This window comes from Tenrec ecaudatus, chromosome 4 (genome assembly GCF_050624435.1).
Source record: "Tenrec ecaudatus isolate mTenEca1 chromosome 4, mTenEca1.hap1, whole genome shotgun sequence".
NCBI classification, from domain to species: domain Eukaryota; kingdom Metazoa; phylum Chordata; class Mammalia; order Afrosoricida; family Tenrecidae; genus Tenrec; species Tenrec ecaudatus.
The window spans coordinates 195,984,285-196,009,028 of record NC_134533.1 but is presented as its reverse complement, the minus strand read 5'-3'; the positions used below and the strand labels follow the sequence as shown (position 1 = coordinate 196,009,028).

The following is a 24,744-nucleotide window of genomic DNA, read 5'->3' as shown; positions in this document are numbered from 1 at the left end:
GGAGGAAACTGGTTCCACCTTCTCACCTCTGGGAGTTAGTGTTTTGCTTGCTCAGGAGAACCCTATGCTAGAGCCCGAGTACTGCCGCCCACTACCCGCCAGCGCACAGAGAGATGCACGGACCTCCGTGGTCTCGCCGCCGGACAGCAGGGCGGCCACCCAGCTGCTATTGCTTGCTGGTGGGTGCAGGTGGCCGGGAACACCCTGCTAAGCAAGGCGCAGGCATGAGGACTGTGATGTATTAGACTGTCCTCCTTGGGTTGAGAGGTTGGAGGTGCGGGCGTGGAGGTGTGTGGCGTCTCTGCCACAGACTTCTGTAGACAAAATAATCTTTGGAAGACAAGTCCCACGCTGGGCACAGGATTTAACCCTTACAGCCAGGCTCTCCCTCCATTTGACAGAGGGGAAACTGGCTCATGGGGAAGCCCAGTCACTCGGGTCACAGGGCTCACACCTGGGTAGGGTCCAAGTTCAAGTTGAATCCTGCACACAGCCCTGTAAGAACGCGGCCCCTTTCCAGCAGCCGCCTTACCCTGGCTCTGGGGGACACTCCACCGGGTCCCCTCGGGTGCTCACACTGCTCCAGAGCCAGGCAGTCTCCCTCTGTCGTGGCTACCTCCACTCTGACCTCCTGGGAGTCAAGGCTGTGCAGAAAAGGGCTGCATCCCCCAAGTGTGTGCACCCCTTTCACAGTCCAGAGGCAGCACTGAGAATCGGCTGCGCTTCCCAGCCTCCTGCACTTGGCGTGGCCTGGCGGGGCCGTGTGGCTGCAGGAGGAAGGGGCCTGCATCACTGACACCAGAATGGAGGGGCTTCCCTGAAACTAAACCCACTGCTGTGGGGTCTATTCCACACCCAACATAGGGTTTCTGTGACTAAGTCTTTATGGGAGCAGACAGCCTCATCTTTCTCCAGCAGAGCTGCTGGTGGGGTTGAACCATGGAATTTTCAGCCTCTATGGCTTCTCAGAACTATTAAGTAAGCACACAAAAAAAAGTTTTTACCATAGTAGGCCACTAAGATGTTAATGCTTATTTGTTATAGAGGTTGGTAGTATTCTAACAACAACAACAACAAAACCCCTCCAAACTCACTCCATAGAGTCAGGCCTGCCTCATCATCAACTCCTGTAGGACTGAGCAGAACTACCCACTGTGGGCTTCTGAGGCTGTAAATCTTCACAGGAGCAGAAAGCCTCATCTCTCTCTTGAGTAGCTGCTGGTGGGTTCAGACTCTTGACCTTGCAGCCCAACCTGTAGCCCATTGCACCACCAGGACTCCCGCGAGAAGCCAGTGGATCTCAAAGGCTGAGCCCTGGGAGCTGTCAGAAACGCCGAGACTCCGTCTCACCTCTGACCTACTGAATCAGACACGTCAAGGGAGGAGGTTCTGGCATGAGTTTTGGGTGATGGTTCAAAGCCACCCACGAGTGTGCCTCGGAAAAAAGGCGCAGCCATGGAATACACTGCACAGCACTGGCTTGGATTTTGTTTGGGTGGGGCCAGAAATCTGTGTTCTCACGCTGTCAGCGATTCTGATGATGTGAAGGCCACATCCCTACCAGCCCAGGTGTCAGTCACAACTTGAACTTGGGTGAACCAGCCTTCTCCTGGGACTGAAGTCTGCTGAGGGGTGGCACCACCCACCCCACCCCTCACAGCTCCCGGATGGGAGCTCACACTGTGGCCCCTCCTCAGCCACAGCCCTACTGCTGGCTTCATTAGCAAGGCCTGCGGTCCCAGGATTGTCCGATTGGATGGAGACTGATATTTCCCCAGTTTTGTCTCAGGAGCCCTGGTGGATTGCCTGGTCGGATTGCTAACCTCATGGTTGGTGGTTCAAACCCATTAGCCACTCCTCGGGACAAATATGAGGCTGTGTGCTCCCACGAAGACTTAAATCCTCTAGAGCAGCAGTTCTCAACCTTCCTAACGCCGCAACCCTTTCATACAGTTCCTCGTGTTGTGTGACCTCCAACCGTAACATTATTTTCATTGCTACTTCATAACTGTAATTTTGCTACTGTTATGAATCGTCACGTAAATATCTGATATGCAGGATGTATTTTCATTGTTATAAATTGAACATATTTAAAGCATAGTTATTCATTGCATAAAACAATATGTGATTATATATTGTGAAATATTTATTTCTAATGACAAGTAAATGAAATTTTGTCTTGAAGCATGGTGTGACATGGGTAAGAGTCTTCACATGGGGTACTCATATGTGGGCGTATCTGCATGTGGGCAGACCCACCTGGAGACGGATGGAGGAGCAGTCTTGGTTCATAAGACCATCAGAAATATCAGAGACAGGTGTTTTCTGATGGTCGTAGGCGACTCCTGTGGAAGGGTCGTTCGACTCCCACGGGTTAAGAACTGCTGCTCTGTAGGATCGCCATGAGGCAGTCTGGACTCGATGGCAGTGGGTTTGGGTTTGAAGAGAGAACTGGCATTCTGATGTCAGAAGAGGGTATTTGGAAATGGGAACTCTCCCCAGAAAGGGCAGGGCACAGAATGCCCACATCCCTTTACCACAATCAATCCTATGAGGAAGCAGCCTGGTTTATCTGATAGAAACCAAAGCCACAACAATTAAATTATAGCAATATCATCAAGCACTGCCTCTAAATAAATCCAAGCCCCTGAGTTTCACTAGGTTTTTTGTCTCTTTTCGAGAGGCCTGCTGCTGAGGTGGGGAAGGTGGCGGCGGGGGTGGGGTAGACGGGGATGGATAGGAAGAATGGCCAGAGAGGGTTGATGGTGGGGAAGGTAGTGGTGGTGGGGGCGGCCATGGATAGGAAGAATGGCCAGAGAGGGTTGATGGTGGGGGGTGGGGGGCGGGCATGGATAGGAAGAATGGCCAGAGAGGGTTGATGGTGGGGAAGGGGGAAGGGGAGGGGGGGCATCATGGATAGGAAGAATGGCCAGAGAGGGTTGATGGTGGGGAAGGTGGTGGTGGGGGGGCGGGCATCATGGATAGGAAGAATGGCCAGAGAGGGTTGATGGTGGGGAAGGTGGTGGGGGGTAGGGGGCGGGCATCATGGATAGGAAGAATGGCCAGAGAGGGTTGATGGTGGGGAAGGAGACAGAGATGGTAAACCATTCACCAAATCAGAGAAGCTGGAAAGGATTGGGTCAAGATCCCTCCACTACCCACCTAAATCCCTCAGGTGCATTTTGGCCTCTTCCTCAACCCTTGCTGTACGAAGTAGAGGGGAGAGCAAAGACTTGTTGGGCCCTGGAAATTTCCAGAAGCTGTGCTGCCTCCTTGCAACCCCGTGGAGGTGATCTCTCCTCCCCCTTAGAAGCCGAGGAAGCTCTCAGAGAAGCAGGGGTGGGGTGGGGAGCTCTTATTCAGCAAGACCCAGCTATTGAATCAACAAAACCAGCCGGAATCAACTGTGTTTCCACAAACAGAGCACTGGCCTAGACGTGCTGCCAACCCCTTGTGCTGTTGAAAACCCCTGCTGCTTAGGCTCGGCTGCTCTGGCCAGAGCGCTTTCCCCTGGGGAGGACAGTCACAATGGGATTTTCCCAGGAGACTGGCAGTGAACACTCAGCAGCCTCAGTGGGTCCCCCGGGTACCTCCCTAAGGTGTGGAATTTAGAGTCTAGCACCCTCCTTTACAGACAAGGGTCAGAGAGATTAAGGGGGGCACCTAAGGTCACATATAACCAATAGGAAGTAGAGCCAAGACTGAACACAGATGTCTGACCCTGGAGACTGCAGGGAAATTCTCCTCCCAGCCCAGAGTAGTCTCCACCCTGCCATCCAGAAAGAATGAGCCTCAAACCCCAGGAAAACAATGGATCCAGGCCGTCCCCAGGGACGCACATGGTTAGCAAGATTGGCAGCTGAACAACAGGCTGCAGGTGCCTCAGAGGCAAGTCCTGGTGATCTACTGCCGAAAAGCCAGCCATGGAAAGCACAGTCCTCCTCTCTGAGCGGTGCCTCCTTGGGTCTCCGTCTCCTGCTTTGTGAACACACCCATGGACCATCCCGGCTGCCTTGTGGAAACTTATGAGCACCGACCCCTGGCCTGGAGCCCAGTTCTTCCTCCTGTACACCCAAGCTCACGGTCTCCAGGAAAGACCAGGCTGCTCCAGAAGCCCTCGTTTCAGCACGTCCTTGGGGTCTGCTACCCTCCCGCCCGCTGACCTGAGACCACCCCAGCACAGAAAGGGGTGCTGTCAGCAGGACTCACTCAAACGCACATGTATCTTTGAATCATTTTGCTCCCCAAGGGCAGGGGCGGGGAGCAGGCACAGGCCTGCAGCACACTCTGAAATCCAGCCAGAAGAAGTAAGACGCACGGAGGGTTCCGGAAGAGTAGAGGCGACAGAGCCGGTGTCCATTTCTGTAGACCCAGGTCAGTGAGTGAAGCCTGGACAATGCCTTCTACTCTTTGCAACATTTGAAAATATTCAAATGGACAGCAAACAACCAGAGACACACCTCCACAAAGATTATGATTGGCTGTGTGTCGGGGGCGGGGTGAGGGGTGGGGGATGGGTGGAGTTCCAAATCCTTGTTGGCAGCATTGGGGCATCAATGTGGCACAGAGGCAGGACCCAGCACTGGAGGGGGCACAGGGGACACCTGAACTTCCCAAACACCTGAGGAGGACAATCACTTTCTGCATCCCATAAGCATGTCTTGAGGAGGGAGAGTCTGCCCTAACAAGGAGGACAGAGGAGAACCATCTCACACTGGTCCTGATTCCCTACTTAAATGATGTGTCTCCTTTGTGCTTAAGATCCAAGGAGACAAATCCAGCCTCCCTGGATTCACAGGGAGAATTTTGTTGGACCTTCTCTAAAGGAAGACATCTGTTTTCTGAGTTCAAATTTTAATTTAACCAAATGGCATATGGCAAATAGAGAGGAAGGAGGAGACAATGTTATTAGGAGCCTGGGGAAGATCAAGAAACCACCCCGTGGTCTGCTGGCCTTGGCTCCCAATTGGATTACAGCAACCAGCATAACTCAGCGAGCCCTCTTAAATCTCCTGCTGGGGCTTGACAGAGGAGGCCGCGTTAGCAGGAGGATTCGTAGAGCTGGCCGAGGGTCAGAGGCAAAGCCCTCCAGCTGCATTGGCCTGAAGCGAGGGCTATTTCCAACCCCCATTGATATCTGGGCTGAGTAGGAAGACCCTGTGTTTGCTGCAGCGACGGTTTCACACCTTCCTCTCTAGAGGCACGTCTTAAAACAGGAGCCATCTTCATGAGGCATGAGCTAAGTCCACACTGAAGAAACGTACCAGCCTATGTGATCCCAGGATTGTAAAAAATGCAATCCAAATCTGGAGGAGGGAATGGTATTGCAGCTTTAATTCTGAACACCTCGTTTCCGATGACAGTGAAAGTCCAAACCCTATTTTCAGGGGTTCCCCATGTGGATTAGGCCTCCAGTGAACCCCCGATAACTGTGGACCAAGGATGGGAATGGCCTTGATGCAAGGCAGGGGGCATTGGAGGGTGAATTACTGCAGTTGGAGTTAATGACACTTTGTCATTCAATCTCCCTTTTGATACAATGTATGTTTGTCTCACTTTTTAATAGTTTCTACTTTCTTTAAAAACAAAAAAGCACACAAGGTCCACTTAAGCCTTTCCCCCTGAATCTCCCATCTCTGCCCCCACCACTGTGGGCATGTGTTGTTCAAGGCTCCACAGCAGGCGGGAATCTCAGTCCTTGAGTCCCTAGCTGCTCACTAGCACAGATGGGCGTCTCCTTGTTAATCTCGAGGAATCACTCCAACCCCTGGACTCTACATACTGGGGGAATCTCCGAAAAGTCCCCTGGCCCTTTTGAAAGGTGTGAAGCCAGAGAGCTTCCCAATGGAGCAAGCTGGCTTTTCATAATGCCATCCCGGCGTGGTCCCACCATTCTGGAGGGTGCTGCAAATGGTGAAAGGCTTGACTGGGGTTTGAGTCTATTCAGAGAGTTGTGTCAGAAGAAAGGCCTGGCGATCTACCTCTAAATAACCAGTCACTGAATATCCTGGGAGCACAGCTGTACCCCGACACACACGGGGTCACCACAGTCACCATGAATTGGAGTCAACTGCACAGCAACTGGTTACTAGCCCTTCCGGGGATCCTCTGATGTGTCACTTCCCATGGCTGTTGGGTTTTTATTGTTCTTTTGCTTTTTTGGCAGATCTTTAAAGTCAGAGAAACCCTGGCCTACACTCCAGATGGGAGACTCAACTATGCAGGCTGCTCCATTGAATATGTTAGTCTAGGACTCAGTGGTTTTCAACCTTCCTAATTCCGTGACCCTTTCATACAGTTCCTCATGTTGTGGTGACTCCCCAACTATAACATTATTTATAGTGTTACTTCATCACTGTCATTTTGCTACTGTGATGGATTGGGCAACCCCGGTGAAAGGGTCGTTCTATCCCCAAGGGGGTCACGACCCACAGGTTGAGAACCTCTGGCCTACATAATATCGTTGCACAATTCCAAGTTTAAGAAGTAATCTGAGTAGATGCATGAAGACCCTTCTCTGTCATCAGGATGCCCAGCCATGCAGGCCCTGCCATCCTCCCGAGGAACACTGGAGGTGTTTGCAAGCCAAGGCGAAGCTGTGCTCCTTTTACTTTGCTCAAAGGGCTGCGCACTTTCTCCTGAGTCTCGCCAAGGCAGCCTTTCGAGGAGATCAGTCTGCATAACTACAAAACGCGTCCACGTTCCTTCCCGTGGCTTTGGCACGGCCCCTCCTTGGGATGAACCACGCTTTGTTCAGGCTGGCCGCTCCCGATGGACATCGGGGTGGTCCCTACACCATTGCTGGTGCAGCTACTGGTGGAACAGAACCCTTTGCATACCGCCGGATCAATTCCTAGAAGCAGCATGCAGTAGTCAGAGAGCAGTGCGTTTGTCACATGGACCATGCCGCCCAGCCCAGCTGCGCAGAGCCTCCATCCATCCATGCTCCCCCAGCGAATGAAGCTGGGTGGCTTCCCTTGACTTAGAATTGCTTTTCTTTTCCATTGCATTGTTTTAATTTTTTTCCTTATAATATTCTCTTTTATGTGAGCGGCAAATACCTTAACCTGTGTGTTTTAGCCTCTTAACTATGTTTGTTTGTTTTTAATTGGTTCTGCCAGGCACTATATTTTTAATGTGCTGAGATTTGTTGTACGCGCCCTTGTTTGTCTGGCGTCTGAAGGGACCGGCTTCCCACATCGGGAACATTACGACCACAGTAACTCATCTCCTAGGAAAACTCGAGTACTTGTATAATCTTATCTTTTATCTTTAAATCTCACTCCGTTTGGAATGTATCCATGGTAAACAGAAGTACGGTCGTGTGTCGTGTTTTCTGGAAGACAGTTTTGCTGGGTCTAATGCAGGAAGAGAGAACCTGTTCCTTCGACGGCCTTTCTATGACCTACAAGGTCCCCAGGTGGTGCCCATGGCTTCTAGTTAACCGCTAACTCCAGGGTTGCAGTCTGGACCCACCCAGGGACCATGGAAGAGACCCTGGTCACCTGCTCCCATGGAGAGGACAGTGGAGAAGATCCTACAAAGAAGCTCTGCTGTGTATGCAACATGAAGCACCTCCGTGAGCTGGCATCACCCTGACAGCAGCTAGCCACAGCACGCAACCTCCAAAGATCAGCTGCCACCACACTCGGGACGTGTATGGAGCAGCTACTGAAGGCTAAGCCCTGAGATTCACATGCACGTCTGGGGAAGAAGTGTACCCCGATGGCTCCTTAGAAGCTAGGATGGTGAGCAGTACATTGACACGGAGCTGCCAGCGGCTCAGGATGGATCCAGAAGAGGACGTGGAACAAGGGGCCTCGTAAAGCAGAGAATACCAGAAAGACGTCTACTTGCATTTGATTGACTCTGCCAAGGCATGCGGCTGTGTGAATGATAACAAACGATGGACAGCTTTGAGAAGAATGGGAGTTCCAGAGCTTTTCCAACAGAATAAAGCAGCACTGCACAGTTTAAAGAAGCCCTGGGAATGTCGGGGCTGTAACCACCAGTCACTTCTTGGGAGACGTTGGGTGGGGGTTAGGGGGTGGGTTGGGCTTTCTACTCCCATGAAGAGTTACCGTCTCTGACACACACAGGGACAGTTCTTCCCTGTCCTAGAAGGTCTCTATGAGTCAGAATTGACTCAATGGCAGTGAGTTTGCTTTTTGTTTGTTGCATGGTTTAAAATCAGGAAAGGCTGTACCTTCTCATCATGCTTGCTCAGTCTGTACGGCGAGCCAATCACCAGAGAAGCTGGGTTATGTGAAGACGACGAATGCGGCATCAGGACTGGAGGAAGGCTTACCAACAATCTGCGATATGCAGACGACACAACCTTGTTCGCTGACAGTGAGGAGGACTTGACTTGCTGATGAAGGTCAAGGATGGCAGCCTTCAGTGTGGATTACAACTCAGTGTCTAAAAAACCCAAGTCCTCTAAATTGGACCAAAGGACGTCATGATCAATGGAGAAAAGATTGACGTTGACAAGGATTTCTTCTCAGTTGGATCCACGATCAATACCAGTCATGGGATCAAAGGACACATCACAAGGGGGGAACCTGCAGCACAAGACCTCTTTAGAGTGTTGAAAAGCAGCGAGTTTACTTTGAGGACCTGACAGGGCCATGGTGCTTTCAATGGCCTCAGCTGCATATGAAAGTTGGGCATTCAATAAGGAAGCTCAAAGAAGCATCCTTGGGTTTGAAAGATAGTGCTGATGAAGAGGGCTGAACGCCCTGTGGATTTCCTTGGAAGAACTCCATCCAGAATGCTCCCCATGTCGAGGCAAGAATGGTGTGATTTCTCCTCACATACTTTGGGCCTGTTGTCTGGGGAGACCAGTCCCTGGAGAAGGACATGATGCTGGGAAAGTAGGGAGGCAGCGACAAGGAGGAAGACCCTCAGCAAGCTGGATCGACACCGTGGCTGCAACGGTGGGCTCAGCGCAAACATAGGGGTAAGTGTGCGGACGGGGCAGGACTGGGTGGTGCTACGTTCTGTTGTACAGATTGGCTCTATGAGTTGGAGCTGCCTTGATGGCACCTAACAACAACAACAACAACAACAACCACAATAACAACAGCAGCAGCAATCACCATGGCCCGGCCCCATGCAGCTCTCATAAAGATGACAGTAGGAAAGGGGGGCATTGATTTCGCTTGGCACTGCCCTGAATCCTGAACATGGTTGAGAACGCCCAGTGATTGAGAATGTGGGTCCTGGGTGACCCTGGTGAATGGTCCAGCAACCTGGCAGGTCCAGGAAAGATGGACTTAAAAGATGAGCACACACCTGTCTGACACAATTGCTCAAGACAAAATGGATGCATAAGCTAATGTGGTGAAGAAAGCTGATGGTGCCCAGCTATCAAATGATATAGTGAGGTAGTTAGTTTATTGTGCCAACCTGGCCGATAAACACGTGGGATTAATTGAAAGGCGAAGAGATAAATGGCTCAGTGAGCCTAGCATTTCTTGTCTCTTTCTTGCTTTTTGATCATCGGACCAATGAGCGGCTGCCTTGCTTGTTCTTTGCCTCAATTTGCAAGCTACGATACCTGTAGGACACCTGACCCATGGACTGTGTTGCTGTAATTTGAGGCCCCTTTAAGACCTGCCTCTCCAGAGAATTGGAATGTACATCTCTTGAGCTGGGGACTGTCGGATCCTGTCATCTGGCTGACTATTGGTGACCTGCCTTGCTGTTTCCTGCATGTGCCCAGATAGCCTGAATTGTTCTACAGAGGACTGATGACTCAGTGGCCCTCAAGACTTGAAGGACTGCCAGTGTCTCACAACTGTTTCATGGGAGTGAGTTGCACTGAGCCATTTGTACTGCTTTATAATTTAATTAACTAGTTCTTATGTTATATATCTATCTGTATGTATAAATAAATATATATATATATATAATTTTTAGCATTCTGATTTTGTTTCTCTAGAGAACCCTGTCTAACACATATAGTATCTGGGGTCTTAAAGGCTTGAAATTAACCAAGCGGCCATCTAACAGGTAAGCAACAATGAAGAAGCACACCAGCCTGTGTGATCACGAGGAATCAATGGGATCAGGTATCAGGCATCAGAAGACCCACAACAAACAACCATTTTGATGTGAATGAGGGGGCTCTGAATAGAGACCCAAAGCCCATCTGTAGACAACTGCACATCCCCTCACAGTAGGGTCACAAGGCAGGGATGAGCCAGCCAGGGTGCAGTGTAGCACTGACAAAACACACAACATTCCTCTAGTTCTTTAATGCTTCCTTCACCCCCACTATCATGACCCCAGTTCTATCTTACAAATCTGGCTAGACCAGAGCATGTACACTGTTACAGATAAGAGCTCTTGACACACAGAATCCAGGATCAATAATGAGAGTAGCGATACCATGGGGGTAGGGGGAAGGTGGGAGGAAAAGGGGCAGAAAGGGGGAATCGATCACAATGATCGATGTACAGCCCCCCTCCCCACACCAAGGGGACAAACAACAGAAACATGGGTGAAGGAAGACAGCGAATGGTGTAAAATATGAAAATAAAAATAATTGATCAATTATCAAGGGTGGGAGGGAGGGGAAAAAGAGGAGCTGGTACCAAGGGGTCAAATAGAAAGAAAATGTTTTGGAAATGATGATGGTAGCATATGTACACATAGGCTGATACAGTGGATGGATGGATGGATGGATGGATGGATGGATGGATGGATGGATGGATGGATGGTGATAAGAGCTATAAGAGCCCTCAATAAAATGATTTTTTAAAATAAAAAATTAAATTAAATTTTTAATAAGATGAGCACAAAGGAGGAAGCCAGCTTCAGACTCCCATGATAAGGACCCCCTGCAGGGCTCTCACATAGGGAAGAATTTCCAATGTCCAAACAGACCTGGAGTCACAGCAGGGTGAAAGGAGCCCATTTGGGCGTTAGGATGAGCATTGGGCCCCTGTCCTTCTCGGTCCACCAGGAGCCCCCAGACGGGGCCTGAACCCCCTGGAGGGTCCCTCCTGGAGCAAGAGTCCCAGGAAAGAAGCCTTCTAAGGCTTTTGTTCAAACTCCTCAAAAGGTACCATCGAGGCCGGGTGAGCAGAGCAGGGTGGGCAGGAACAGAGTGGGAACCAGGAGGGGAGACACCTGTTCAGCTTAGAGTCCTGCGTCCTTCTGGTCTCTGTTTGTTTGTTTCAGCTGCTGTTCAATGTGTGGGGCAAGGCCTGCAGTGGCCCTGGGCCTCCCTGCAGCTGTTGCAGCTCCCGAACGTGTCTCGTGTGCCTGTTTATGGAGGTTGCAGTGCAGAGGTAAGTGCCAGCTTGAATGGAGCTAAATCTGCCAGGGCTGGGAGATGGACCGGGGCCAGGTGTATTTTTAATGCCAAGGGCTCTTTCCCTGGTCAGCGGGCTCCTTCCCAGGGGCTGGTTTACAAATGCTGGGTGGAGAAAAGCGAAGTCTCCCCCAGCTTGTCAGGTGTTTTCAGCAAAAGGCGATATACTTGGGTTTTATTTTGGATTTCTGCCTTTGAACACAAATTGCTAGGAATAGTGTCACCTCTCCACCAGTGGACGTTCTGGAACAGAGGATGTGTATATGTCCTGCATCATGTGCCTGAGTCCTATTTTACGTTTATAGTGAACCATTTCATTTTCTTTTTTGTTTTTTCTTGTGATTATTACTAGATAACTCTTTTTTATTTTATTTTATTTAGTTTTTTAAACATTTTATTGGGGGCTCATACAACTCTTATCATGAGCCCTTGATCATTTATAAATTATTATTTTGTCATATCTTGCCCTATCTGATGTCTCCCTTCACCCCCTTTTCTGTTGTCCCTCCCCCCAGGGAGGAGGTCACATGTAGATCCTTGTCATCGGTTCCCTCTTTCCAACCCACTATTCCTCTACCCTCCCAATATCGCCACTCACACCCCTGGTCCTGAAGGTATCATCCACCCTGGATTCCCTGTGTTTCCAGTTCCTATCTGCACCATTGTACATCCTCTGGTCTATCCAGACTTGCAAGGTAGAATTCAGATCATGATAGTGCGGGGGGTGGGGAAGGGGGGAGGAAGCACTCAGGAACTAAAGGAAAGTTGTATTTTTCATTGGTGCTACGTTGTACCCTGATTGACTCATCTCCTCCCCTAGACCCCTCTGCAAGGGGATGTTCAGTGGCCGACAAATGGGCTTTGGGTCTCCACTCTGCACTTCCCCCTTCATTCACTATGGTAAGACTTTTTTGTTCTGATGATGCCTTATATCTAATCCCTTCGACACCTTGTGATCGCACAGGCTGGTGTGCTTCTTCCATGTGGGCTTTGTTGCTTCTGAGCTAGATGGCCACTTGTTTACCTTCAAGCCTTTAAGACCCCAAACACTATACTTTTTGATAGCCAGCTTCCTTCACCACATTTGCTTATGCACCCATTTGTCCTCAGTGATCGTATCATGGAGGTGCGCACCCAATGATATGATTTTTTGTTCTTTGATGCACCTGGGCAAGGCCAGGCTGGGCCCCGTGAGCAGCGTTTCCTGCTCACTATCCACAGAGTCCAGTTCAGTTGCTAGCCCTGGGGAAATGTTGACATCGCCAAGCAAGGTGTCTGATCCACACCCCAGAGGTTCTGATACAGTTGCCCTAGCATGCAAGCTGGACAATGGGACCCCAGGGGAGACTTTTCTAGTCGGGGTGGGGGAAGGGGTGGAGGTGAGGGTGTGTTATGGCAGCCACTGCTCTAGAATGTCCGTTTTTCTGATGGAGCGTCCTACATCCTGGGACTTCTGGAAAGATGTCTAAAGAAGGAGAAGGCAGAGGCCAAGCCAACGGAGCTCCTGGCCCAGGGGGTGAAAAAAATGTCACAAAAAATTTTTAAATAACCAAACCCACTGCTGAAGAATTGAATTCAACTCAACGTGTGGGACAGCTACAACTGCCCCATCAGTTTCTGCCTGTGTGCATCCTTACAGAAGCAGACTGCTGCTGCAGTTTTCTCCCACCGCACGGTGGGCACGTTCACCCCAAATCTGTAAGTTCGTAGCTGAGCATTTTAACTGCGGCGCTCTTCCACACATCTGATTAGAAACAGCAAATGCAGGGGTTCCTCCCTCTGATCCATGGGGTACAAGCAAAGGCCTGGGGACCAGGGTTTGTAAAGATTACCAAACTCACTGCCACCTCGCTGATGCCGACTCTCCAGGACAGGGTAGAACTGCCCCTGTGGGTTTCTGAGACAGTAACCCTTTACTTGCGTAGCAAGTTCCATCTTTCTTCCGCAGGGTGGCTGGGGTTTCAAACCGCTGGCCTTGCGGATCACAGCCCAGGACACAACCACTACACCACCAGGGCTCCTCCATACAGATGGCAGCCTATTAAAAACCCTATAGAGCAGCTCTCCTCCGACCCACAGGGGAGCTCCGTGATTTCGCGGCAGTGGATTTTGCTTGGTTGTTGGATGCTGAAACTCATCAGCTTAATACTGACAATAATACTGCAGGGCCCCTAGGAAGCTCTCCACCTAGTCCTTACGCTTCCTCCTTGCATTCACTCACAAGTCCATGTTAAAGAGGGGAAACGTAGGAGAACTGGTTAACTTGATAAGGTGGCCTACTAGTGCAGTGGTTAAGGGCTTGGTTACAGACCAATAGTCGGCCGTTCGAACCCACCTGTCAGCCCATGGGAGACCCATGCCACGGACTGCTTTCTTAATGATTACAGCCTGGGGGCCCCGTGGGCAGCCCCACCCTGTCCTATAGGGTCACTATGAGTCAGAATCGATGACTGCTGTGAGTGTTTATACTCCCTTTGCCTTCAGTTTATTGGGAGTGAAGATTTTTTTAAAAGCACGACATATTATTTATTTGTGTGGTCTTACATCTCCTCTCTGATCTTTGCTATTTAGAAATGAAATTAGAAACCCAAAGACGACTGAAGTTATATTTGGCATGTTTTCAAATGTCAGAACAGTCATATTTCAACTGTTTTGAGATATCTGCTCTGTCCCCAAAGCAATATTAAATTTCATTAAAAAATTTATGGACTTGCAATTTTAAAAGTTCACTACATAGTGACTTACAGGAATTAAAGAGTGTTGTCAACTTACTAAGTAAGGAAAAGCTGGCATTGGATAATATAGACAAAATTAAGATTGTTTTAAAACTAATTTTATAATAAGATATTTGGGAATATATTAATTTACCTCGGCTTTTAATCACTTAGTCATGGCATGCCGACCATATTGAAAGTGACCAACACTTTTTTCTTTCTAAATTTTAAGGAAGATGACAAAGATTAATGATTCAAAAAATTAGGGAAAGCTTTGTCACCTGTCCAGAAGCCTGACTCCCACCCACCAGACCCCTTCTGTGGCCGAGTGATCGGTAAGTGAGGTCTGGGAGCCCGGGGGCGGGGACCCTGCAGATGGATTTTGAGCTTCCACTGTCATTCACAGCGTTCTGCAAACCAGGTGTTCACAATTTAACCTGGGATGCCCTTCCTTCCTTCAGATTTGGAGTTTGACTGTTTATAATCCTCGGCTCACACAGGCTGGTGTGTTTCTTCCACGTGGACTTGGCTGACATCTCACTTAGACGGCTGCTTGTTTGACTGCAAGCCTTCAAGATCCCAGCCTCTCTCCATTCTGAGAGCCGGGCACCATCTGGTTTCTTCACCGCACTTTGCTATGGCGCTCATCTCTCCAGGGATCTCTTCATGAGGGGAGTATCGATTAGGACCACACGAGGCTGTAACTCTTTACAGGAATAGAAAGCCTCATCTTTCTCCTGAAGACCAACTGGTGATTTTGAACTACTGACCTTGTGGTTAACAGCCCAAAATGCAACCCACGAAGCCACCGGGCTAATGATGGTACCCCTGGGTGGACTCACACCGCCACACTTTCAGTTAGTGGTCAGTCACAAACCCTTTGCCCCACACAAGGACCTTTCTTTATCAAACCTAAAGATACTAAACTCTAAAGAATTCTTAGAACTCCCTGACGGGTTTTATTGCGACGTCCATGTACTTCATAAGAGTTTTAGTCATGTTCGTCATCTTGTAATATCCACTCATATATGTAATAATATTTTTTTGCCAGAGTTTACTTCTTGTTTCCCTGGCAGTTCCTGACCCCATGATTTAGGCCCAAGTGTTAGTAGCTGCACTAACGCTGCAGGAAGAGGCAGGAAGGCAAGCCGGTCCCCACCACCCTCCACGGGTGTACACAGAGCCTCTTCCCTCTCCTGGGGCCGTGGCCAGTGTTACTGCCCTTTCTATTGCTGCCGCTGCCTCCCCCAGCCTGGGCCCCGCAGCACCTGGGCTGGCCCCTATGTGCACAGAGGGACAGCTGCTGGGTGCCAGGGCCCCCCACTGTGTCCTCAGACACCAACCCACCCTGTGTCCACATGTCTCCTCTGCTCACACCATGGGCTCCACTGGCCCTTCGTTCTGCCCTCCCACACCCACATTCAAACATGTCACGATTACGGATTTCAAGATGGTGACAGCCGAGCATTTGACCACACGTGGTCATTTCCTTGCCATGGGTCCCAGGCGATGGCCCAGGTCCCCAGAGCACCGTCAGACCTATGGGAGTCTGGTTGGGGCCCTCAACGAGCTTGTGGGGACCACTAGGAGAAAGATCATGCAAGTTTCCCACGGACTTTATTTCTTTACTTAAAACAACAGAGACGCATTCTCTCGGAGGTCAGGCGGATAGAAGTCCAAACTCAAGGTGCTGGGAGATCACATTTTCTCCGCGGGGTCTCACGCAGAAGCCCCCCTTGCCTGCCGTGATTCTGGTGGTTGATTCCTTGGCTTGTTGCCTGAGGATTTGGAAGCCCCCTGGTGGTCTGTATAGCCCCACACCAGCCCCCCCCCCTAGAAAGTGCACTGTGGGGGGCATAGCTTTGTCATCTGCATCCTGGTCCCAGTGAGCGCTGCCGAATGAAGCACAGCAACCCGGGAGACAGAGGCCCTGATACCCATTTCACAGATGGGAAACTTGGGGCTCACTCATAACCAATAGGGTTAGGATTCAAACCCAGCGCCTACTCTGTATCGGTAGGGGTGGCTGTGCAGAAAAATGACAACCCTACCTGTGCAAAGCGCTTTGCCCCTCTGGGGTCTTAAAGACTTGCAGGTAAACAAGCAGCCATCTACCTGAGAAGCAGCAAGCCCACATGGAAGAAGCACACCAGCCTGTGTGATCACGAGGTGTCAAGGGATTAGGTATCAGGCATCAAAGAACAAAAAATCAAATCATTGTGAATGAGGGGGAGTGCAGATTGGGGACCCAAAGCCCATCTGTAGGCAACTGGACATCCCCTTACAGAAGGGTCACAGGGAGGAGACAAGCCAGTCAGGGCGCAGTGTACCACCAATGAAACATACAAATTTCCTCTAGTTCCTAAATGCTTCCTTCCCCCCACCCCCACTATCATGATCCCAATTCTACCTTACAAATCTGGCTAGACCAGGGGATGTACACTGGTACAGATAGGAACTGGAAACACAGGGAATACAGGGTGGATGATTGCTTCAGGACCAGGGGTGAGAGTGGTGATACGGGGAGGGTGGGGTGGAAAGGGGGACCAATTACAAGGATTTACATATAACCTTCTCCCTGGGGAATGAACAACAGAAAAGTGGGTGAAGGAAGACGTAGGACAGTGTAAGGTATGACAAAATAATAATTTATAAATGATCAAGGGTTCATGAGGGAGCAGGGAGCAGAGAGGGAGGGGGGAAATGAGGAGCTGATGCCAGGGGCTTGGGTGGAGAACAAATGTTTTGAGAATGATGAGGGCAACAAATGTACAGATGTGCTTTACACAGTTGATGTATGTATGGATTGTGATAAGAGTTGTATGGGCCCCCAATAAAATAATTTTTTTTTAAAAGTGCTTTTCCGAATGAAAGACTTGGGGATCGTGGACACCAGTCATCGGAGCAGTGGTGTGGCTGTCCTTAGTGGAGGCTGAGTCTGTTTTCACTTTCTTGGACCCCACGTGTACAGAGTAGAACGAGGCTATTGGGTTTTCAAGGCTGTGTCCTTTCGAAAGCAAATGGCCAGCCCTTTCTGCTGAGGCACCTCTGAATGGGTTGGAACCACCAACCTTTCAGCGCAAGAGTCTAGTACTTGGCTGTTCGCCCCAGTCAGGGGCTCCTGACAAGAGAACTGTGAAGTAGTGATGAAGATGGCCGGTTGCATTTTAAAGAAGGTGGCTCATCAACTGATTTGGTGCCTCACTGAAGCCAGGAGGCTTGTTCATTCGGGAGGTGGGTGGTTGTGGGCCTGGGGTAGCCTGGTGGAGACCTCAGCATGTCCCACACCCTCCCCTCTGTGTGGCTGAGCCAAAGATGAGCCCCATGCTTAATCCAGAGGCTCCAAGAGGGGTGAGACGGGAAAGCTGGAAGCTCCAGAGGACCTCTGAGTTGAAAACCCTGTCTGATTTTATTATCCAGAGGAAATAGGGGGAGCTAAATGAGAGGAGATGGGCATTACTGTGCATTACAGAACATTAAACAATAACTGATCAGCATCTGACACAAATAAATGGCCTATCATCTACTGCCAAACACATGGATGGTTATTTGCCTGGCTTCCAGGCAGGGGAGCATGGGGCTGGATATAGAACGCCAGTCCAGGGACGTATCCCAGAAGACTCCAGCATCCACACAGAAGTCACATCCTTCCACAGGGTCTCACGCCCCAGAACCAGACGGGGTCTTCCCACTGTGTGGTCACCGAAAGGAAGCTGTTTTCTCTACCCTGAGCCCAAAGTGCCTGCTTGCCTTGGGAGATCCTGGATCCCAAAAGGGAAGCCACGTGTGTCTATTTGAGCTTACGGCCTGAGGAGTAATGTCTGTGATGTGAGATTCTTTGGCCCCAGCCCCCGGAGAACTCACACCCCCACCCCCACATCCCACCCTCACCCCCCAAAATTATCTGGTTGAAGCTCGTCTTACGAGAGCATCCTTTATCCTAGGTCCACCCTCTGTTAAAAGACAAATACCTTCAAAGGAGAGATAAGCCAGTCACATTGTAGAATGACGTAATCCCCGGGCACCTGCTACAAGCTTTTGGTACTGACCTCCTGAGAAAAAGATGAGCTAAGAAGCAATGTAGAAGACATCGTTGAGAAGGGCATAGAAAGGGGAGCCTGCAGAACCTTAAACAGTGTGCTTGGCTGCTGGCGGAAACGTTGGAGGTTGGGGGTCCGCCCAGAGGCATCTCGGAAGAGCATCCTGGAGCTCCACTTCCAAGAAGCAGCCAATGCAAGTCCCGCAGGGACATCCATGTGGCCACCGTGCACCAAAGGCTACCCAACGGCAGCTGGTAAGCAGATCTGAGCCCTGGACGTACAGTCAGAAATGGAATTCCAAACGTCCCAGCCTCCACGTCCTCATGTGGAAAGGGCCAGGGATGCTACACCCATCCCAGGGTGCTGTGAGGATACAAGGGGAGGTGGGGGAGGCCTGTCCACCCAGACCACTGGTGTCTGAGCCTCTGAAAACTGCACAGCCACGGAGCGGCATCGCACATGGTGCCCTCTGGTCTCTACAACAGCTTCCGGTCTAGTCTTCTCACCCCCAAACACGTCTTCTCTGCGCTGACCAATGACCTCTCTGTTTCCTGTCTGGAGATGGGCAATGGTGGAAGCTCTCCTGCACCCATACAAGACCCCCCCACACACACACCTTAGAGGAAGAGGCAAGAGGGAGTTAAAATGGGAGGCCCTGGGGTGAGATCTCAGAAACCCTGAGCATGCGCACAAGCTGTCGGGAAGGCCGCTGTCCCCACCAGGAGATGGAGTCTCAGGGGCCCTGATACCATCAGCCTCATCAACACACATTGCCACCTTTCACTGCGGAGAGTCAGAAAATCCCTAGGAGCAGATCCCACCACTACCTCCTCCACCCCCAGTCCCATAACCAGGGAACTGAAAGCAGATTGATTGACTGCATTGGTGATCGCCATGCTTCACCCTCCCCTGTGCCCACAGCCTTGTCACGTGACTCTGCAGCTCCTCCCCTCGAGAGGCAGAGTCACCCCTGGATTCTGAATGGCCATGTGACAGGCTAGGACCAATGGGGTGTTGGCAGACCTGAAAGGCTGCAAGCCGAGATGCCCACTGCCAGCTCTGGAGCAGGCCCAGGAGGTGAAGGACGGACACATGGAGCAGAGGGGTCACCACAGCAGTGCCCATCTGGACCCCTGCCTGCAGCCAAATCGACCATAAACTCAGGCTAGACCAGCCAACGTCGCCTTAACCCACACATGTATGAACTTCAGTCATGAACAATTGCTATTTTGGTTTATGCCGAGCGATAGAGTGATAGTTACATTACTCCTAAGATGTCTTCATAGCTGCCGTGTTTCGTAGGAATCATTCTACACGGTATCTGGCACCTATCTATCTCCTTACTTTGCGCTCAGGCCATCCAGTCGATGCTGATTCACAGCGACCCACTGGGGGTTCCGAGACTGTAATTGTTGACGGGAGTAGAAAGTCCAGTCTTTTTCCCGAGGAGCTGCTGCTGGTTTTGAACTATAGACCATGCGGATTACAGCCCATAGCCCAAACCACTACACCACCAGGGTGCCTGTCTACCTTCTTAAGCAAGATGAAAAACAAACACAAAACTCTCAGTGCCATCGAGTCAATGTCAACGCCTATCAACCCTCTAGGACAGGACAGAACTGTCCGTGAGTTTCTGTAACTCACTGTTTACAGGAGTGGACAGCCCTGTCTTTCTCCCTCAGACAGCGGATGCTACATAAAGTGAATGCAATTCACCCTCCACAGGCTCAGTCATGCTCACAGTAGTAAAAAGCAGTTGATGTGGGACACGCCAAGAAGGCCCTGTGACATACAGAACAGAGGCTGGAGACAGAATTCCAGCCTGCTGTTCTCTCTGACATCTCTGAGCCAGTCCCTGGTTCTTTGTCATTTGTCTTGCAACCCACCTGACCGGCTGTAAGGTTTGTGCAGTTGCCACTGTGTCTAAATTGCCTCCTTCTCAATCAAACGTGCTGCCCCCATCTCACCCCTCCAGGGGCCTGCTAGGAAGGTTACCACGGAGAGGAAAGGAAGAGGCAACAGGCCTCTGGTTTCAGGGTACGAAATGTGTGTGCTTTCATGCTGAGGGCCCTGTCCTCAAGCCCGGCTTCTCTGACGCTTCCCCTCTTTTCCTGGGTCTCTGGGAGCTGTCGGGGAGTACTTGTGGTGGTGGAGTGGACCACAGAGAACCCCAAGGTCAGTAGTTCAAACTCACCAGCCACTCCACAAGAGAAAATGAGGCCATCTGCTCTTGTAAAGATCTAAAGGCTCAGGAACCCAAAGCGGAGTTCTGCGCTATCGTATGGGGTCGCAGTGAGTCAGAAGTGACTCTGTGGCAGTGAGGGGATTGGGGGTTTTGTTTGAGTTCTGCGAACTGATTCTATAGGACAGGGTAGACTGCCCCTGTGAGTCTCCAAGACTGTAACTCTTTATGGGAGTAGAAAGCTGGTGGTTTGAACTCCCAACCTTGTGAACAGCAGATCCATGCATAAATATCCTGGTGGCACAGTGGCGACATGTTGGATTGCTAACTGCAAGGTCAGCATTTTGAACCCACCTGCTACTCCTCTGGAGAAAAATGGGGCTTTCTATTCCTGTAAAGAGTTACAGTCTCAGAAAGGCACAGAGGTAATTCCATCCCATCCTATACGACTCCATGGTAATGAGTTTGTTTGTTTGTTTGTCTGTCTGTCTGTTTTGGGGGGCAGGGGGGCATGAAAGCTGACAGTGAAGGTTGCCAACTAAGGGACATCTGACCCAGGCAGGTGGCACTGTGCCTGTCACTCCGTCGTTGAAACCGGCTTTGCTCAGGAGAGAGAGCTGACTCGGAGCTAAGATGCTATGGAGCTAAGTATTGGCCGACAGGCCAGGGGCAGGGCAGTGTCATCCACCGGGTCCCTTCCTCCATCACAGTCGCCCTCTGCTCACACTGCCTTGTGAGGACATGGGCTACTCCAGAGCAGAGGCGGCCTCCTATCTGTCTGTCTGTCCGTGTAGCACTGGGGGCAGAGCCGGGCACACAGTAGGCACTTGCCAAGTGTGTGATGGGTGGAAGGGAAAGACATGCCTGTCTCAAAGGCTTTAAGGTAAGCCAGCGGCCATCTAGCAGGGAAGCCACAAAACGCACATGAAAGAAGCACACCAGCCTGTGTGATCGCAAGGTGTCGACGGGAGCAGGTATCAGGCATCAGAAGACCCGAAACAAACAAATATATCGATGCAAACGAGGGGGTCAGAGTGGAGACTCAAAGCCCGTCTGTAGACAATTGTGTATTCGCTCACAGAAGGGTCACAAGGAAAGAGCAAGGCAGCCAGGGTGCAGCACAGCACCGACGAAACACAACATTCCTCTAGTGCTTTAATGCTTCCTCCCCCCAACCCACTATCATGACCCCTTACAAATCCAGCTAGACCAGAGCGCGTACACTGGTACAGGTAAGAGCTCTCGACACACAGACTCCAGCACACATAAACCCCTCAGGACTAGTAATGAGAGTAGCAATACCATGAGGGTAGGGGGAAGGTGGGGGAGAAGGGAGAGAAAGGGGGCACTGATCACAATGATCGACATACAACCCCACCCCACCCCCAAGGGGGACAAACAGCAGAGATGTGAGTGAAGGTAGATGGCAGGTGATGTAAAATATGAAAATAAAAAATAATTTATAAATTATCAAGGGTTCACGAGGGTGGGGGAGGGTGGGGTGAAATAGAAGAGCTGATACCAAAGGCTCAAGTAGGAAGAAAATATTTTGGAAATGATGATGGCAACATATGTACAAATGTATTTGACACAACTGATGTGTGGCATGTTATAAGAGCTGTCAGAGCCCCCAATAAGAGGATTTCTTTTAAAAATTAATAAATCAAGAAGACGTGTCTGGCAACCCTTGCCCTACATGCACAGAAGAACAAGGATCTATGCAGAGCTGCCGAAATAGTTTGCCTCAAATGGTTGGAAACTATTTTCAAAGGGGTGAAGCTGCCCCGTGCGGAGAGACAGATCCGGTCACTTTCTGAGCTGTGTCCTCGGGACGTCATGTGGCCAGACACTGGACAGAAGCCAGGATCAGTTGTTGCAATCTGTTGGCCTTCTGGGATTTCCCATAGGTCTGAGCAGTTACTGTTTGTTTGTTTGTTAAGCAAATGTCTAAAATTGTCCAACCAGAACTTCCGACTTAGTAGTTCACCAGCTCTGCCTGGGGCTGGCCCGGCTGGTTAGTCTAGGTCCCCTCTTCTCCTTTGCTCTCAGAGGCCGACCCTCTGGACTCTCCCCTCCCCCCTCCCCCCTCCACCGCCCTCTCACTTTATAATTAGCTCACATCTTCCGCTCAGCCCTCACAGGCACTGGCAGCCACGCACACACGCCGTTTTTATGAATGGGCAGTGGCTGGGGCCGCACGGGGACCTGCCCTCGCACAGCGCCCGGAGTTCCCAGAGCTCCCAGCCTCACTGGCCAAGGGTGTAAGAAGGGGGTTCTGTTTCGGGGAGAGTATCTGTGAGGTTGGAATTGGAGCACATGACAAAAGCGGGCTCTGCTGGGGGAAACCCCGGGGGCAGCCGGGGTGAAAGGGGTTGGAGCTGGGGCTCATGTGAGGGAGCAGGCCGCGCCCCTGGGGTCAGCCTGCCACCTTCAAGTCCTCCGGATGCGTTGGAGTCTCCTCAGGGAGGTGCAAACTGGCCTCTCCAGTAACCCAATACTTCCCTGCTCGGGGGTCAGGCCGGACAAGGGCAGTAGCCTGGTGTCCTGAGAACAAGGTTGTCAGCCTGGCAGTAGGAGCCCATTCCCGAAACCCCCGCCCCACTGTGCCACTGAGCCCTGGCACACAGTCAGCCACAGGCCCCGCTGTCCCTCTGGCGGCCCTGCATGCCCCCCTGGCAAAGCCCACTGTCCACAGGCCCTTCCAGCTCTGCCTCCTTGTTGTGGGGACAGAGAGGAAGTCTGGCCCCCCGGGAGAAATCACTGCCACACAGGAGACCTGGGGAGGCTTCATCCGGAGGAGACAAGGGGGCCCTTGCCTCCTGGAGGAGCCCCTGCATCAAGGTGTCTGTGAGGGAGCCGTCCTGGTGCTGTGCCACTGCCTGGGCTTGGGCAGGGCATGCCACGACTCCCCCATGGCATGGAGCCCCCGACCTCTTCCAAGAGGTCTGGGACTCACTCTCCTCTGTCTCCGTGGACGCCCCAAGTTCCTCACCAAAAGGAAAGCATGCGACCAATTGCAAGCAGTGAGAAAGGCAGACACTTCTCTCTCTCTCTATCTATCTATCTATCTATCTATCATCTATCTATCTATCTATCTCTCTAAGAACCCCCAGGTAGGGGGTAGTGGGCAGGACAGAGGGACTTCCATGCAAAGTGTAGGGGGGCAGGAAGCCAGCTTCCTTCCAGGCTCCCCCCATCTCCCCTAAGGAGGAGAGATTGGGCAGCAAAGCAATCTTCCCCCCTCCTTTTCCCCTATGCGCTGACTGACCGAAGAGAGGAAGACTGTGGTCCCCCTTTACCTGCGGAAATTGGCAGGACCCTGTTGATAAAAGTGGGCTGTGCCACCGTAGAGCAGAGGAGAAGCTGAAGATAAATCCCCACCGTCATCGGGTTCAGAGCCACCATGCTGGCTGCCTTCCGGCCAGCATCAAGTTCAGAGGCAACTGCTCCTCCAGCTCCTCCTGCAGGGCTTCACTTATCTCTGCTTTTGTCTTCCTGGCTCGGCTAGTTCTCTCTCTCTCTCTCTCTCTCTCTCTCTCTCTCTCTCTCTCTCTCTCTCTCTCTCTCTCTCTCTCTCTCCTTTCCTCAAGCCTTTCCAAAGAAAGAATGCCAACCATTTCCATTAAACTGCCTCCGTACTACACACGGGGTTATATTTATCTCAAGCACGGGATCAAATGCCCACGGTAAAATTAAGATGTCAGAATTTTTCTTTTCTGGAGACCAAGATAAGTGGCTACTGGAAGAGGTGATGAAAACGCAGCCAAGTCTCAAATGCTCAAGAGGAGCAGTCAGGTCTCAAGGACAGACGGATCCTCTCATCGATTCTCCCCCATCCTCCCCAGGCTCGGAGCTGGGGTGGGTAGGGGGTAGGGGGGCTGCAGCAGTGGCGGCAGCAGCAAGGGCACAGAATCAACTCCTGTTCAAACTGAATTTCCATGGTGCTAAGCCCCTCTGTGGTCAGCTAGCACATTCTTACCCACTGAGTGGCAGGTGTAAAACCAACGTTGAATTTTTAAAAATTATTTTATCAGTCACTAAAATGCTGGAAAGTTTATGTGTATCTTTATGTTTTAAAATAGCTCTCCCTGTTGTTGTTTTTTTAATTAAAAAGAATATCTTCAGAAGCTGCGATCTTTTAATCCAATGCAAAACAGAAGATGGGTGGAGAGTGAGTGTTTACTTACCGAACGATAACTGGAGGGGTTGCACACATGGCTTGTCCTTTGGCTAGACACACTTCTTCGCATACAGGTGACTGCATGTTTGAACGATTTTTTTTAATGCCTTTACTAAACCTGTTACAGAGATCCTTGGCTTATCAAAATAATTAAAATAATAATCCCCATGGCTGTTTGCTTTGTTTAGTTTACACAGCATACTCCCAGTGCCTCCTGGGAGTTAATTCAGAAACACTCTGCTAGCTACTGGATTCTTTGAGGAAGACTGCTGGTCCTCATTCTGGGGGGGAGGTGGGGTGCTGAG

General features: G+C 50.8%; 1 protein-coding gene across 1 annotated transcript in view; it reads right to left on the bottom strand.

Annotated features, from left to right (window-relative positions):
- Positions 1–23,691, bottom strand: part of COLQ (collagen like tail subunit of asymmetric acetylcholinesterase) — an 81,187-nt gene extending 57,496 nt beyond the window's left edge. Inside the window, exon 1 of the mRNA XM_075548956.1 lies at positions 23,559–23,691. Within this exon, the coding sequence (XP_075405071.1) occupies positions 23,559–23,664 (106 nt within the window). The 5' untranslated portion in view covers positions 23,665–23,691. The remainder of the gene's footprint in view (positions 1–23,558) is intronic.
- Between the last annotated feature and the right edge of the window lie 1,053 nt (positions 23,692–24,744).